A 12,609-nucleotide genomic window follows, 5' to 3' on the forward strand; every position below is an offset into this window, starting at 1 on the left:
CATTAGGTTCCTCCAGCCTCAAGGAAAAGAGTGGCCTTGTCCCGACCCAGCTGTGTGCCCCAACATCCTCACTGGGACCCTGACTTGCGTGTCAGCCACGCTGCCTGGCTCCTGCAACCGCCGACCCAGCTGCTGTCTCCCTCCTGACTGTCACTCTGTGACCCGTCCCCCACCCTGGTCTTCACAACAGCGCCTTGTCTAACTTAATACTCATTTGGCAACGAAGAGAAAATAAGCTCACATTCCAGGCCCTGGTTTGTTCTTCCTTGTACTAATTTGAAGTCGCAGTCTACATGACAAATGCTCGTTTACAAACAGCAGGCATGGCTAGAGAGAGATGTTTCTTAGGTAGCCACAGCGCAGAACAGCTCAATCAATTTCAAAGGGCAATGAGGGCACTTAAACATCGAGTGTAATTATGGCTTCTGTGCTGGCCTCTGTAGGTCAGCAGTCATTGAGGCTTACGGAGACCAGAACTGGTTAGTGGGCCGGACAGGTCGCACTGGCGGTCTGCACTCCCCAGCAGCCATGCCTGGGGGCATTCCCCCACGGAGAAGCCACCCCTCGTGGCCATGGGACAGGGTCCTGCTCCCAGGCTTGGGACAAGTAGAGGCTAAAAACAGGGCTCAGGCCCCTCTCGACTGAACAGGGCCCGCCCCTGGAGGGGAAAGCAGGCTCTTGGGCTGGAGGCTCTGTCCCAGGGCACCCCCGTGTCAGCAACTCCAGAATCCACTTCCTTCACCAAGCGTCCACCTCGTGGCCTCACCCAGGTGTCCACCACTCATCCGTGGGGTTTGTCAGCATCCCTGCCACATCTTCCTTTCAGTGTCTCTCTCGACCCTCCAGCGTCCAGCAGGAGGTGTCACCAGGATGACCTGTCACTGACCAGGCACCCACATTACCGAAGAACATATATGCGCGTTTTAGCTGGAAACTCCAGGCGCCTGGCCTCGGAGGCTTGAGCTCAGTCGCAGCTCCCGGACTTCTGTTCATCTGGCTGCTGCGTGTCCAGGAACGGCTTCCGGGTGCAGAGCAAGTCGCCGGCCTGCCTTTCCCAGTTAAATAAACTCGGTGTGAAAGCTGGTGCTCCCCGCCCAATTTTGGTTATAGCGTCACTGGCATTTCAGCTCCTGCCCAGGCACTGAGGCCAACCCTGTCCAGAGGACAGAACTACGTGTGAGAGGTGAAGGCACTGTTCGTGTTCGGGGCGTGTTGTACATGCTTCGTTTTCAGCATGTTGCACACCAGACTGCGCGGCGTAGGCACAGGCTAACCATCAACTCTGGCTGATGCACTGACGTGTGCTTTTCTCTGTTCTTCTCATCCCTCTGCGTCCCAGTGAACTGCCGCATGCCCCGCAGAACCTCCTGGCCAGCCTGAACTCCTCCCACAGCCACGCGGTGCAGCTGTCCTGGGTCCGCCCCTTCGACGGGAACAGTCCGGTCCTGCGCTACATCGTGGAGCTGTCTGAGAACAGTGAGTAGCGGCCATCAGGTTCCTCTCTGCGCTTTCACATCCTCAACCTTTACTTCTGGCCCAGACCCCAAACACCTGGTAAAGCCCTGTGGTGCTTTGCGGAGCTGATGATGAAAACCTCAGCTCCGACTTTAGGAGAGAGCGCAGGCGAGTGGGAGCCAGTGGGGGGCAAGAGGCAGAGTCGAGGGCCTCCCATCAGAACCTGGATTGGGGGCTGGGGCCCACAGGGTGGCCGTGCCCTCGGGCTGCCCTGAGCAGGGTGCTGGGTTTGGCATTGCCCCCAGGGTGAGCCCTGACATGGGCTCCTAATGCCTCCACTGGGAGCTGATTTGAGCGCTGAGCACAGCAGGAGTGTGACCGTGTCTGTGCGTGTCCATGTCTGCGCGTGTCCATATCTGCGCATGTGCGTGTCTGCATGTGTCCGAGATGCAATGCACTGCCCAGTGCCCCAGGGCCCTTCCTCTCGCACCGCTGGGGCCCCCCAGCAGCAGCCACCTTCTCGGCTTTCCTCCAGCCCCACTGGCCATTGTCCCGTCCTCTTCCATGGTGACCGCCCAGCAGACCCCTCAGTGTCTACCTGGTCACTCCCCTCTGCCCCCCAGTATCTCCTCCCAGGACCTCGCACGCACCCCTGTGCCCTCGGTGCCACCTTCCCCTGAGATGGTGCCTTGCTCTGTACGCGTCTGTACCCGGACCTCCAGCCTTGTCTCCTGAACCCTGACCCTTCCGTCGGGCTGGCTCGGACACCTTCCACCTGAGAGACTTCTAACTGTGTCTGTGGCTGGTTTCCACCCTAACTCTGTTCCCACCTCGTGGTGCAGCCATCACCGGGCCGCAGTGGGTCTGCACTACCACTCCAGCCGGAATCCCAGGGGGCGTCCTCGGCTCCTGCCCCTCCCCCAGCCAGTCCACTGCATCCGGGCCCCACCAGTCTGTGCTCTGGGACGCAGCTGGACCCCACCCCCCTCCACGTCTCCAGGCCCGAACGCTCTCACCAGGACAACTGCAGCAGCCTCTGCTTTTGTTCTCGCCCGACTGGCCCTGCGCAGGTGCGCACACCGGTCCTCACACAGTGCAGCGGGGCCACAGCCTCCCCAGAGACCCAGGGCTCAGGACGCGGCGGCCTCCTGGGCCCTGTGCGCTGCACCTGCCCACTGCTCCGCTCCTCCCCGCGGCCTGCCCTCCTCGGCAGTGACTCTGGGCCAGACTGCCCTCTCAGCGCCGTCCCTTGCCTGGCGTGCTCACAGGGCTGGATGGTCACTCCTGGCAGTTGCCTCGCGCCTCCCAGAGCCCACGCCCTTGGGCGCCCCACTTAGTGTAACCGTCCCCACCCAAGCTCCGCCCTCCCTGGGTCCTCTCGCCCATTACTCCACACCCATTCCCGCCGCCTCCCGCAGAGGCGGGCCCAGCCTGGCCGGCAGTGCACTTCTCCCTATGGCACTGCCATCTCCGGACACCTGAGGGTGGGGCTCCGCCAGTGCCCCGCCCCCAGAGCCCAGCCTGTCTGCCAGTCACAGCCCCTCTCATGTCCTAGGTGCTGCTCAGCACCTGCGAGAACCTCCGTGGGGCACACGCCTCTCTCCCGCACCTGTGCAGAGGCTCCGCTGCGACTGCCGGCCAGGCCGAGGCGCAAGGGGCTGTCCATCTGGGTGGAGGCTAAAGGAAGCCACTCTGGGTGTGAGCTGGCCACCTCCAAACCGATGGCAGACCCCTCCTTCCACGTCCTGTGGTCCTAAACTCTCACCCTCAGTCCTGGCTCAAAACAAGGTCCTTGATGTCCAGCTCCTCACTCCCCATCCCCGTGGTCATCGGTGAGGGCTGACCGGTCCCTTTCCTCAATGGGAGGAGTGGGTTGGATGGAAACCAGCCTGTGTTTGGGCGCCCGTGCCAGTGTTAGCGCAGTGGCTGTGGTGGGAGAGGGTGAGCTTTGTCATTGGAACGCCCTTTCGGAGAAGGCAAGCCTTCCCCGAGGGTACCGTGGGCACCTGTCCCGTTGAGATGGGGACGTGTCTGCCTGCCCTTGAGTCTCTCTGGTCCCTAGCACTTAGCAGGCACTCGGCAAAGGGCTGGAAGGAGCCTCGTGGCCTCCGAGTCAGAGTCACGGTTTTCAAGAACAGCAGCTCCGGTCGCAGGCCCCTCCCAGGAGGCCATGCTCGGTGGTGCCACAGCCCCCACAGACGGGGCGCCGTCTCACAGCCCCAACGCACTGCCTTCCAGACAGGCAGTGCAACTGAGTGGTCCCGCCCGTCGGACTCCGTGCCTGACTGGGGGGAGGTCTGCTCTCTCCATCCACCCGTCTGTCCGCACAGCGCTGAGTCCCGCCTGGGCGTCCTCTCTGCGCCACACGAGATGGTTGGTCTCAGCTCATTAACAGCACAGAGGTGGTTGCAGGTCACCACGTCCTGCCCAGTCACAGGTGCTCATCGAGGTACAGACCAAACGCTGTGGGCACATAGTGACGGGGGACCAAAGGCAGGCAAGTCAGGGAGAGCCTTCAAGGGGACGTGACATGCAACTGAAGAACAGCCACAGTCACGCAGCACGAGGCTCCAGGCAAGCTCAGTTCTGACGCGATGACCTGGGAGAGCAGGCAGGGACATTGCGGGCCTAAGAGTGCTTTTCCGCCACGGGTCTCCCAGACCCGCCACCCTCGCACCCAAGCAGAACTCCCTTTCCCTCCCAGAGGTCCCTAAGCCACTGTGCACACTTCCCTTTGAGTGCTGAGCACACTGTGTAACAGGGACTGGGGTGTGCACTTGTCTTCCAGCAAGACCATGAGCCCCAAGGCCAGGCAGGGCCCTGGTGTCAACACTCTGCCCCTGTGGTAGCTGGCAGAGTGCTGGGCACACGCTGGACCGCCCCCAGGTGTCCAGTCACTTCGTCTCACTGCAGAAGTGACTGAGGACATCATGAGCCCCTCCCGAGCGTCCAGCTCTCCCACCGAACCCACCCACGCCACACAGATTCCAGCCACGTCCCCTTCAGGACCCCTGATGGGGAGGGATCCAGACTCAACTCCTCACTCAGTATCAGCAGCATCACTGCAGGAGGAACAGAAGCAGCGCGCGCTGCCCTCTTTCCCCGCCCCGATTCCAGCTGCTCCGAGCCAGTCTCTGTCTCCGCCAAGGCCGGCTGCGCAGCTCTGGGCCGGTCGGCTGCGTGTCTCTCTTCCTGCCCCAGCATCTAGAAAGGCCAGCACTGTCTTCCGGGCCAGCGATCTGATTTTTGTTTTTATTAGGAACCAGAGCCCTCAAGAAGCAGCTAAACATGCTAGGTGATTATGGTCGGAAAGACCAGCTTAGCAGCAAGGACGCTGAGGTGGGAATTGTGCTTGGCCCGCACTCAGCGCTGTGCACGTGGATGATTCTGGAGAGCTCTGTCCTGTCCCCCACTCATCCAGTCCCTGGGGCCGCTCTCCGTGGCCAGCTCCTCCTGCAGCAGGCGGGTTGGGACCCGCGCTCCCGAAAACCCTGGCTCCTGCAGGGCCCAGGGGACAAGGTTTAGCAGCAGAGGCAAGCACTCGCTGCGCCTTCAGACCAGCCACTGCAGAGGCCCTGTCCGAGTGTTCAGGCCGCGGAGCGCCGTTTCAGCATTGGAGCTGAAACGCAGACTCTTTGTCCCCTTGGCTTGAATCCCATCCCTCTTCTTTCCAAATTCTGTCCTCTTTGGCCACTCCTCCGACTCATCTGAAGACCTCATTTCTAGTCCTGCCCCTAAACTGTTGGCCCCTTGGTCGTTCACGCTCAAGACCCTGGTCTTCTCACTGTCCATCTTCCTGGTCACCTCCTGGGTGCCATGCCCACCTTCCACCCCCTGCTGTGCTCCCGAGTGTGTGAGTCCAGCCGGGATCTGTCCCGAGCCTCAGACTCCGGGACCAGATGGCCTCTAGACATCTACACCTGGATGTCCCGCGGGTTCCTCAGGCTCCGTCAGAAGAGAACTCACCATCCCCCCTCCAAGCTGCTCTTTTTCCAGGTTAGAAACATGGAAGTCTTTCTCGAGTCCCTGGCCAGTCCCCATCCCCCACCAATAAATCAGTAATTCTGTTGTTTTTACCTCATAAATTTCTCATCGCAACCCTTAGCCCCCTGCACTCCTGCAGCCTGGTCCCTGCCTGGTGGCTGCCCCATCACACCGGTCCATCTCCTCGCATCCACCATCCACCCGCCATGGCATCGCCAGCAGGAGCTCTCAGGGCACATCTGACCGAGCGAACATCCTCGGTGCTCGAAACCTTTGGGGCCTCGCCAGAGAAGGTGCCACAGGGAAGCTGAGCAGGGAGCCCCGGCTCTGGCAGAGCCGCCTCGGCACGCACTTGTGCTTCCAACCTGGCCTGCAGCTGCATTGCTACCCAGTCCTCTCACCAGACTGTTAACCCCGATTCCTTCCCACACAGAAGGTCCCTCTGCTTACAAATAGATTCCACACTTATGAGCGTGGTCCACAGCACCATCCACCACCTGACCGCGCCTGCCTCTCCAGGGTTCTCTCCAGCCGGGGCGAGCCTCACCTGCCTGCCACCTTCTGCAGTGAGGCGTTGCCGTAGTTCCCTGAGCCCTCACGTCCTGTGCTGCCTCCCTGGCCTGTGTCTGGGCAAGCTCTCCCCTCCCCCAGTCCTCTCTTAGATCAGCTCCTTTGCAGCCTGTCCTCCTCTGGGGGGCGCTGTCTCTGTGTCCCTCTGGGGCATTCCTGGCACCAGATGGGCAAACTAGGCCCTGGGGGCGTCAAACCAAGGCAGGACACCACCACCTATGAAAACATCAGAAGGAAACAGTCATTTTTCCTACTCCCGGTTTGCAAAGACCTTTCCCCGTGTTTTCATTCGGAAGATTCATGGGTGAGCTTCCTGTTCAGGTCTTTAGCTGTTCCACTCGGCCTTTCTTTGGTCACTGGGACTGCTGAGCAGTTTCCTCCGCGTGATCTGTCAATTTCCTTCCCCTGCTTTTCCATCGGGGCCTCGGGGTTTTTCTGTCATTTGTGACAAGTATGTTTTCAACTTGCATTTTGCCCTTAATTTTTCGCGTATTACTTTTCTGGCAGACCAAAGTGCCTGATTTTTATGTACTTAAATCTATTGACATTTTCCTTTACACCTTCTTTTATTGCTTTCATGTTTGGATATTTCAGCACAATCAAGCATAAAATACATATTCTTATAAGTTTTCTTCTTGCTGTTGAAGCTTTACCTTTTAATACCTTTAACTTTTCAAATCACCTGGAACATAGATGTGTTAAGTATTCTGACATACGACTTTTTCTTTTTTCCAGTTGACCTCTGCTTTCCCAGCATAGTCTACTGAATATTCCACTCATTTATGAAAGTTTACTTTTTCTCACACGAAGATCTACTACTCATATAAAAGTCTGTTTGGCGTTTGTTGGAATCCATTGATTCATCATCTGGCTCTCTGCCAGTGTTAGAGGATTTTAATAGTTTTAGTTCCAAAATGTGTTGTGATAACTGATAAAGGTAGTCCCCTCATCTTTCAGAATTTTGTTCTTGTCACCTGTTTATTCTTTCAGAAAAGAATTGGAATTATTTTGTCAAGTTTCAAAAATCATCCCACTGACTTTTTAATCATGTTCAGCCTGTGGTCACTGTTGAGAGCTGACTTCTTGGTGATTCTGTCTTTTCATTCAGAAAACAAACTGTGTGTCCATTTCTTCAGCTGTTTCTTTGTGTTGCTCAGCGAAGTTTGCAGGTCTGTGTGCAGAGGTCCTGCACGTCTCTGTCACGGGTGTCCTCAGGTTTTGTCTCACTGCTGCGGTGACCAGGGTTCACTCTCCCGTCGCCTTCGGACCAGGTGCTGCTCCTCGGGCACAGGGAAGGGCAGCTGTTCAGGTGCTTGTGGTCCATGCAGCCATTCCCGTGTCCTCTCCTCATTCAGATGGGGTCTCGGCTGGTCCTCGCGTTTTCGAGGTGGGCCATGGTGCCTTGAGCGTGGTGTCGGTCGGTGCCGTGTGTGGAGGTATAGTTTGCATGTAATGAAGCGCAGGGATCTGAAGTGAGTTTTGACAAGTGTAAACACACCGTGCAGCTCACTCCTCAGTCAGGTGCGGAACGTCCTCAGCGTCTCAGGAAGTGCCCAGTGCGGCTCTCCAGCCAGCGTCCCCCTTCGAAGGCCAGCGCCCCTCCGCTTCCATCTCCCCAGATCGATTCTGCGTTCAGGAACTTCATGCAAATGAGGCTGCTGTCCGAGGTAGCACTTTTGCATCTCCTAAGACACTCCTCGCATGACTGATTCTCAGGGTTTTTTAAATATGATGAGTAAAGTTCTGATTTCTAGGCAAATCACCCCTAAAATAAGTAAGCGCCCCCTTTGGCAGCGCCCCGCAGTGCAGGAGAGTCCCCTTTGCGGCGTCCTGCAGGCTCCGCCCTCTGAGTGACTCCCGAGGCCCCGCCCCCGCACAGGTGTCAGAGCTGATTGATGCTCTGCGGGACTCCGCCTCCGTCGGGGCTCGGGGTTCCCAGCCTGGAGCTTGAAATCAATATATTTTCGCTCACTTGGAAACACTGTCTTCCACAAGTTAAGTTAATACCGCACTTCGTCTTCGTCAAATCAGAAAAGCATGCCTACGCCTTCTGCACTCTCCTGGCCTCCCTGGCAGGCGGACCATGCGCGCACCCTCCGGGACCTGTGGCCCCTCTGGAAACTCCGCCCTCAATGTGCTGCCCCCTGCCTGGGTCTCCCGGAACCCCGGGCTCGGCTGAGCCCCTCATTGAAGCGCCTCAGTCACCCCAGGTGCTCAGTCCGTCCCTCCAGCTTCCTGTCCTTCACGACGTGGGTTTCTTCAGTTTTGATTTTCATTTTATTGTCCAGTTTTATGCATATTTTCACTATAGAAGATCTTTAAGTCATCTTTAAAAGTAGGAAATGTCTCTCTGTATACACACACAAACACACACACACAGAGGGACCGAAGGACACCAAGCCGAAGTCTCAGACCACAGAGAACCACACAAAGCGTCAGGCAGAGTCCTGTGACAGCCCGTCGCCCAGCAGGCTGACCCCTGTGAGGTTCAGAGGCATGGGACGGGAGCAGAGTGGGGGCAGGGGCCTGTGAGGGAAGGTCAGTTTTCCTGAATTGGTGATGGAAGGGTCCCAAAGGAAGGAGGCTAAATGACTCTGGGCCTCGGGGCCCGGTTCTGGGCATGGGGGGCCCGGCGAGGTGCTAGCCCAGGCAGGTGGTCCTGGTTGAAGCTGGCTGAGTTGGCGATGAGGTTTCGAGGTTCAGGTAGCAGTGTCCCACAGCAGTCTGTCTTCCCTCGGTGTGGAACTTTCTAGTACCAACAGCTCTCTTGAGCAGGCTTCTTATGTGGGCTGCTGGTCCAAGACTCAGTTCTGGAGGACATTCTCCGAGGCCCAGTGCTTCTCTGAGCCCCTCTGAGCATCTTGAGGGAGGTGGGACAGCCCCTCTCCCTCCGTGAGAAGGGTCTCTAAGCGCCATAACAGCTGTCCCTGCCACCGGCACAGGGTCCTTTCATACTGCAGCCCAGCAGCTGCCCCTCTCCCAGCTTCTATCCTGGCTGGAAGCCGCTCACGGCGGCCACTGCCCAGCGCCTCACACTTCCTCACCCCTGAGGGCAGTTACACGCGTGAAATGGGTGGGTTCAGCGCTGTTTGCCTGACAAGGTGGCATAGACTCCATCCTTCGGGCCTCAGAGCGTCTCGATGCTGGCTTTGAACACATCTAATGTTGGTATTTCTAATAGCCATGGAATCGTTAGGAACTTGTGTTTTAGCTCATTTTTCTCTGGGCTTTTACATCCTAAACCTCACATTATAACGTTTGCTCCTGTTTTGAAAACCACCCAGGGGCCAGGGCACGGCAGTGACCTTGACCCGTCCCTGCCATCTTGCTGTGTCATGGGCCCAGCCTCGGCTAAGGTGCAGGGTTTGGGGGTTCTTTCCCTCAGGGATACGGGCCCTGAAACACGGTGAAGAGGTGGGCGGGGGCCCAAGTGGCTGCCACACCCCCTGCCAGCCCTCTCCTTCTGGAGGGCACTTCCCAAGCCTGCCTCACAGAGGACGTCACTTCCTACACAGGTGTGGCCTTCGTGACCACTCAGTGCAGGACACAGCATGGCCCCCATGGCATGTCAGCCCTGAGGCTGGGTCAGCCTCTGTGCAGAGGGCCACCTGCAGCCACCCCATCTCTGACCCACCCTCTGCGCCGCCTCCTTCCCTACAGCAGCCGGGGAGCCTCCCGGTTACCCAGAAGGCCACCTGTGCCCTCGAAGTCATCACCAGCTCTAGGACCTGGCGGGCGCCCCCTCGAACAGATACTCACTGGGGCCTCCTGTGTGTCAGGACCCTCCCAGGAGCAGAGGCCCTGCTGTGAGCAGTGTCGGGTCCGTGGGGCGTGTCTCCGGGGGGCTCTTCCAGGGCTCCCTGTTACTCCCGCCGCCCCGCACTCACGTTTCAGGACTCACACGTGGAGACCACTGTAGCCAAAGCAGCAGCGGAAGTGGAATTGGAAAAGAACATTTGCATCGCAGCCCCTGCACTTAACTTACTCTGTCACCCGGCAACAACGAAAGAATGTTCATTCTCATTCATATATATTTTTTAAAAGCCCAAGGGACAGCGTCAGCAGCATCACGTTCCTCATCTACCGAAAGTACCGTCTGAGACAGTTACGCTCCGTGCTGGCAGCGTTTCGGCAGAACGGCCACCTGCTGGACACCTCGCATCAGAAAAAGCGCCAAGCGCGCACCTGGGGTCAGCGTGTTCCTGGGGATGCAGCTTAGTCCCGTGGACATTTCACCGCGTGTCTCGCCGGCGTCCTACTTTTCTCTGCCAGAGCACTTTAAAGGAAGTCCTCAATGTCGTCATTTCACCTTTAGGTGATTTGGTAAACAGCTCACAACACTGACTCGAAACCCAACAGAATTAATGACGACCCTTCACGCCACCTGATGCTCTGTCCATATTTCAATGTCCCTGATGTCCTGGCCATCGCTGTCACGGTTGGTTCGTTCGGGTCTGGGTCCAAACTAGGTCCCTTGTTGTGTTGGTTGGTCGGTCTCCTTCATCTCCGGTCAACAGAAGTCGATCTCCCCACCCTCTGCTCTCGATGGTGCACGGCCCGGCCGTGTGTCCTGTAGAAAGCCCCCAGTCCCAGGCCAGGCTGACTGTGTCCTCCTGGTGGTATTCACTGGGTCCGTGTGTCGTCTTTATTGCCTGAAGGCTGGAGTCGGTGTGCATTCAGCTTTCGGTTTTGTGTGTGCTCTTGACTTGTGTGTGTGGGAGTGTCTGTACTTCCTGGGTGTCGCTTGGTCCTTCCTGCTGCATCTCAGGCTGCTCTGCTTGCGTGATATGCAATCCATCCTCAAGTCCCTCAGTGACAGCCGCCAGGCCTGGGGGAGGCACTTCAAGTCCGGAAGTCTGGGTTCCTCGTCCTCCCTGAGAGGAGCCCCGAAGTCACAGCCACAAGTACACACCAGGAGTGCACGCTACCTCACAGATGTCAGGGACTCGGATAATGATGGTGCTTTTGGCAATCAAGCAAATCTTCAGACAAGGCATGTCCTTCCCCAGGCGCCCTTGACCGAGAACGTGGTGATGCTGTTCTTTCTCGGGAAAGCCTCCAGGACGTTCGTGAAGACTGAAGACGCCCAGCTTTCAGACCAGCAGACAGAGAAGATGGCAGTCACCTCCTCTGGGCTCTGTGAACTCGGAGCCGAGGGGACACCCGCAACGCCCATGGGTGCACAGGCTGCCTTGCAAACCTGGCCACGGAAGACTAGCATTCCTGCATCTTCTAGATCAGAGAAGAGGAGGCGGGAAGAGCGTTTAAAATTTTCATGGGATGATTTTCTGTATCAAAAAGTTCCCCTCTGCCACAGCCCCTGAGACAAGCGCCGGCACTTCCCTTCCGTGAGGGCTGGGAGGAGAGTCTTTAAAGGGGTTTTGCACAATGATTGTCGGGAACACACCTGCCATTAAATTTTAACAGTTCTCAGCAAGCTGGCCATTCTGAATCTGGTGAGAATGAATGCACAAGCCCTCCCCAAACCACTGAGTGTGTGTGTACAAATCAGGGCGCCCGCAAGACAGAGCAGGCCCGTGAGTGTGTCAGCTCGAGTTTAACCTCCCTCCCTGCCAGATCTGCTCTCTCCTGGTGGGAGAGCAGGAGGGGCAGTGGAGCGCCCCGAGGGGCAGTGGAGCACCCCGAGGTGCAGCCGGAGGGCACGCTGAGCCCAGGCGCAGGGCGGCTGCGGGGCACATGGGCAGGGCTCCGCCTGCACAGGTCCTTGCCCACACTTGCTGTTCTCTGCGTTTCTGACAGCCGTCGTCCCAGTGGGGTGAGGTGGGACTCGTAGCGGTCTGATTTGTCCCCGTTTCAACAGAAGAAACAAACAAAATTGAACTGCCCATGGAAGAGCCCCAGTCAGCTCTGGTCTCTGAATTTCCTGCTTCGAATGTGTTGTCTTCAGAATGAGAACTGTGTCTGTTTATTCTGGCCCTAAGTGCAGGGGCCCTGGTTCCTCCAACCGCACCAGCGACCGCCAAGCTGGTGACACTCTTCACTTTCCCCCAGAAGAAAGGGAGGTCTCCGGCTGCCAGAGCGGAAAGAGAGGTTGGCCTGAGTCTCATGCGGTGAGTTGGGCCTGCACACACTGCACTTTTTAGGGAAATGGACCGGGAGGGCCACCGTGTCCGCTGTCGATCACCTACATCGCTGGCGAGCCGGAGCCAAGAACTCTGAAATGCCCAGCTGGCGGTGAGGACCGCGTTCCCAGAAAGCCATTTTCGGAAGCAGCTTTATTGGAAATAATTGGAAAGGTTCAGCCTTCATAGCACCAACTGGCATCCTGCTCCGGAGCAGCACAGCTTTCTGTCGAGCCCAGCTCACCACCGGACTCCTCCATGGGCAGCTTTGTGTGCGGCCGGCTGGGCTGAGTCCCCTTTCCCTACGGAGCAGTCTGCAGCTACACCCCGAGGCCTGGTGGGTGTTGCTGGGCTCCCGGGTACGGACCCCGGTTTCAGAGACTATGGTTCTGTGTCTGCCACCCCGCATGCACGCAGCCCGCTCTGCCTGCCGTGGTGGGAACCACCCAGCATCGCTTCTCCAGGGTGGGTGACAGGCAGTCTTTTGCCGCTTCCGAAGAACGAGAAAACAGTTTGC

General features: G+C 57.9%; 1 protein-coding gene across 1 annotated transcript in view; it reads left to right on the top strand.

The window, feature by feature from the left end:
* The window catches only part of SDK1 (sidekick cell adhesion molecule 1), a 577,655-nt gene that overhangs the window by 462,932 nt on the left and 102,114 nt on the right, over window positions 1–12,609 (top strand). Inside the window, exon 14 of the mRNA XM_053656995.1 lies at window positions 1,340–1,476. Coding sequence (XP_053512970.1) covers window positions 1,340–1,476 — 137 coding nt within the window. The remainder of the gene's footprint in view (window positions 1–1,339; window positions 1,477–12,609) is intronic.

The sequence above is a fragment of the Artibeus jamaicensis genome, unplaced genomic scaffold (assembly GCF_021234435.1).
Source record: "Artibeus jamaicensis isolate MK-2021 breed Jamaican fruit bat unplaced genomic scaffold, CSHL_Jam_final scaffold_3151, whole genome shotgun sequence".
NCBI classification, from domain to species: domain Eukaryota; kingdom Metazoa; phylum Chordata; class Mammalia; order Chiroptera; family Phyllostomidae; genus Artibeus; species Artibeus jamaicensis.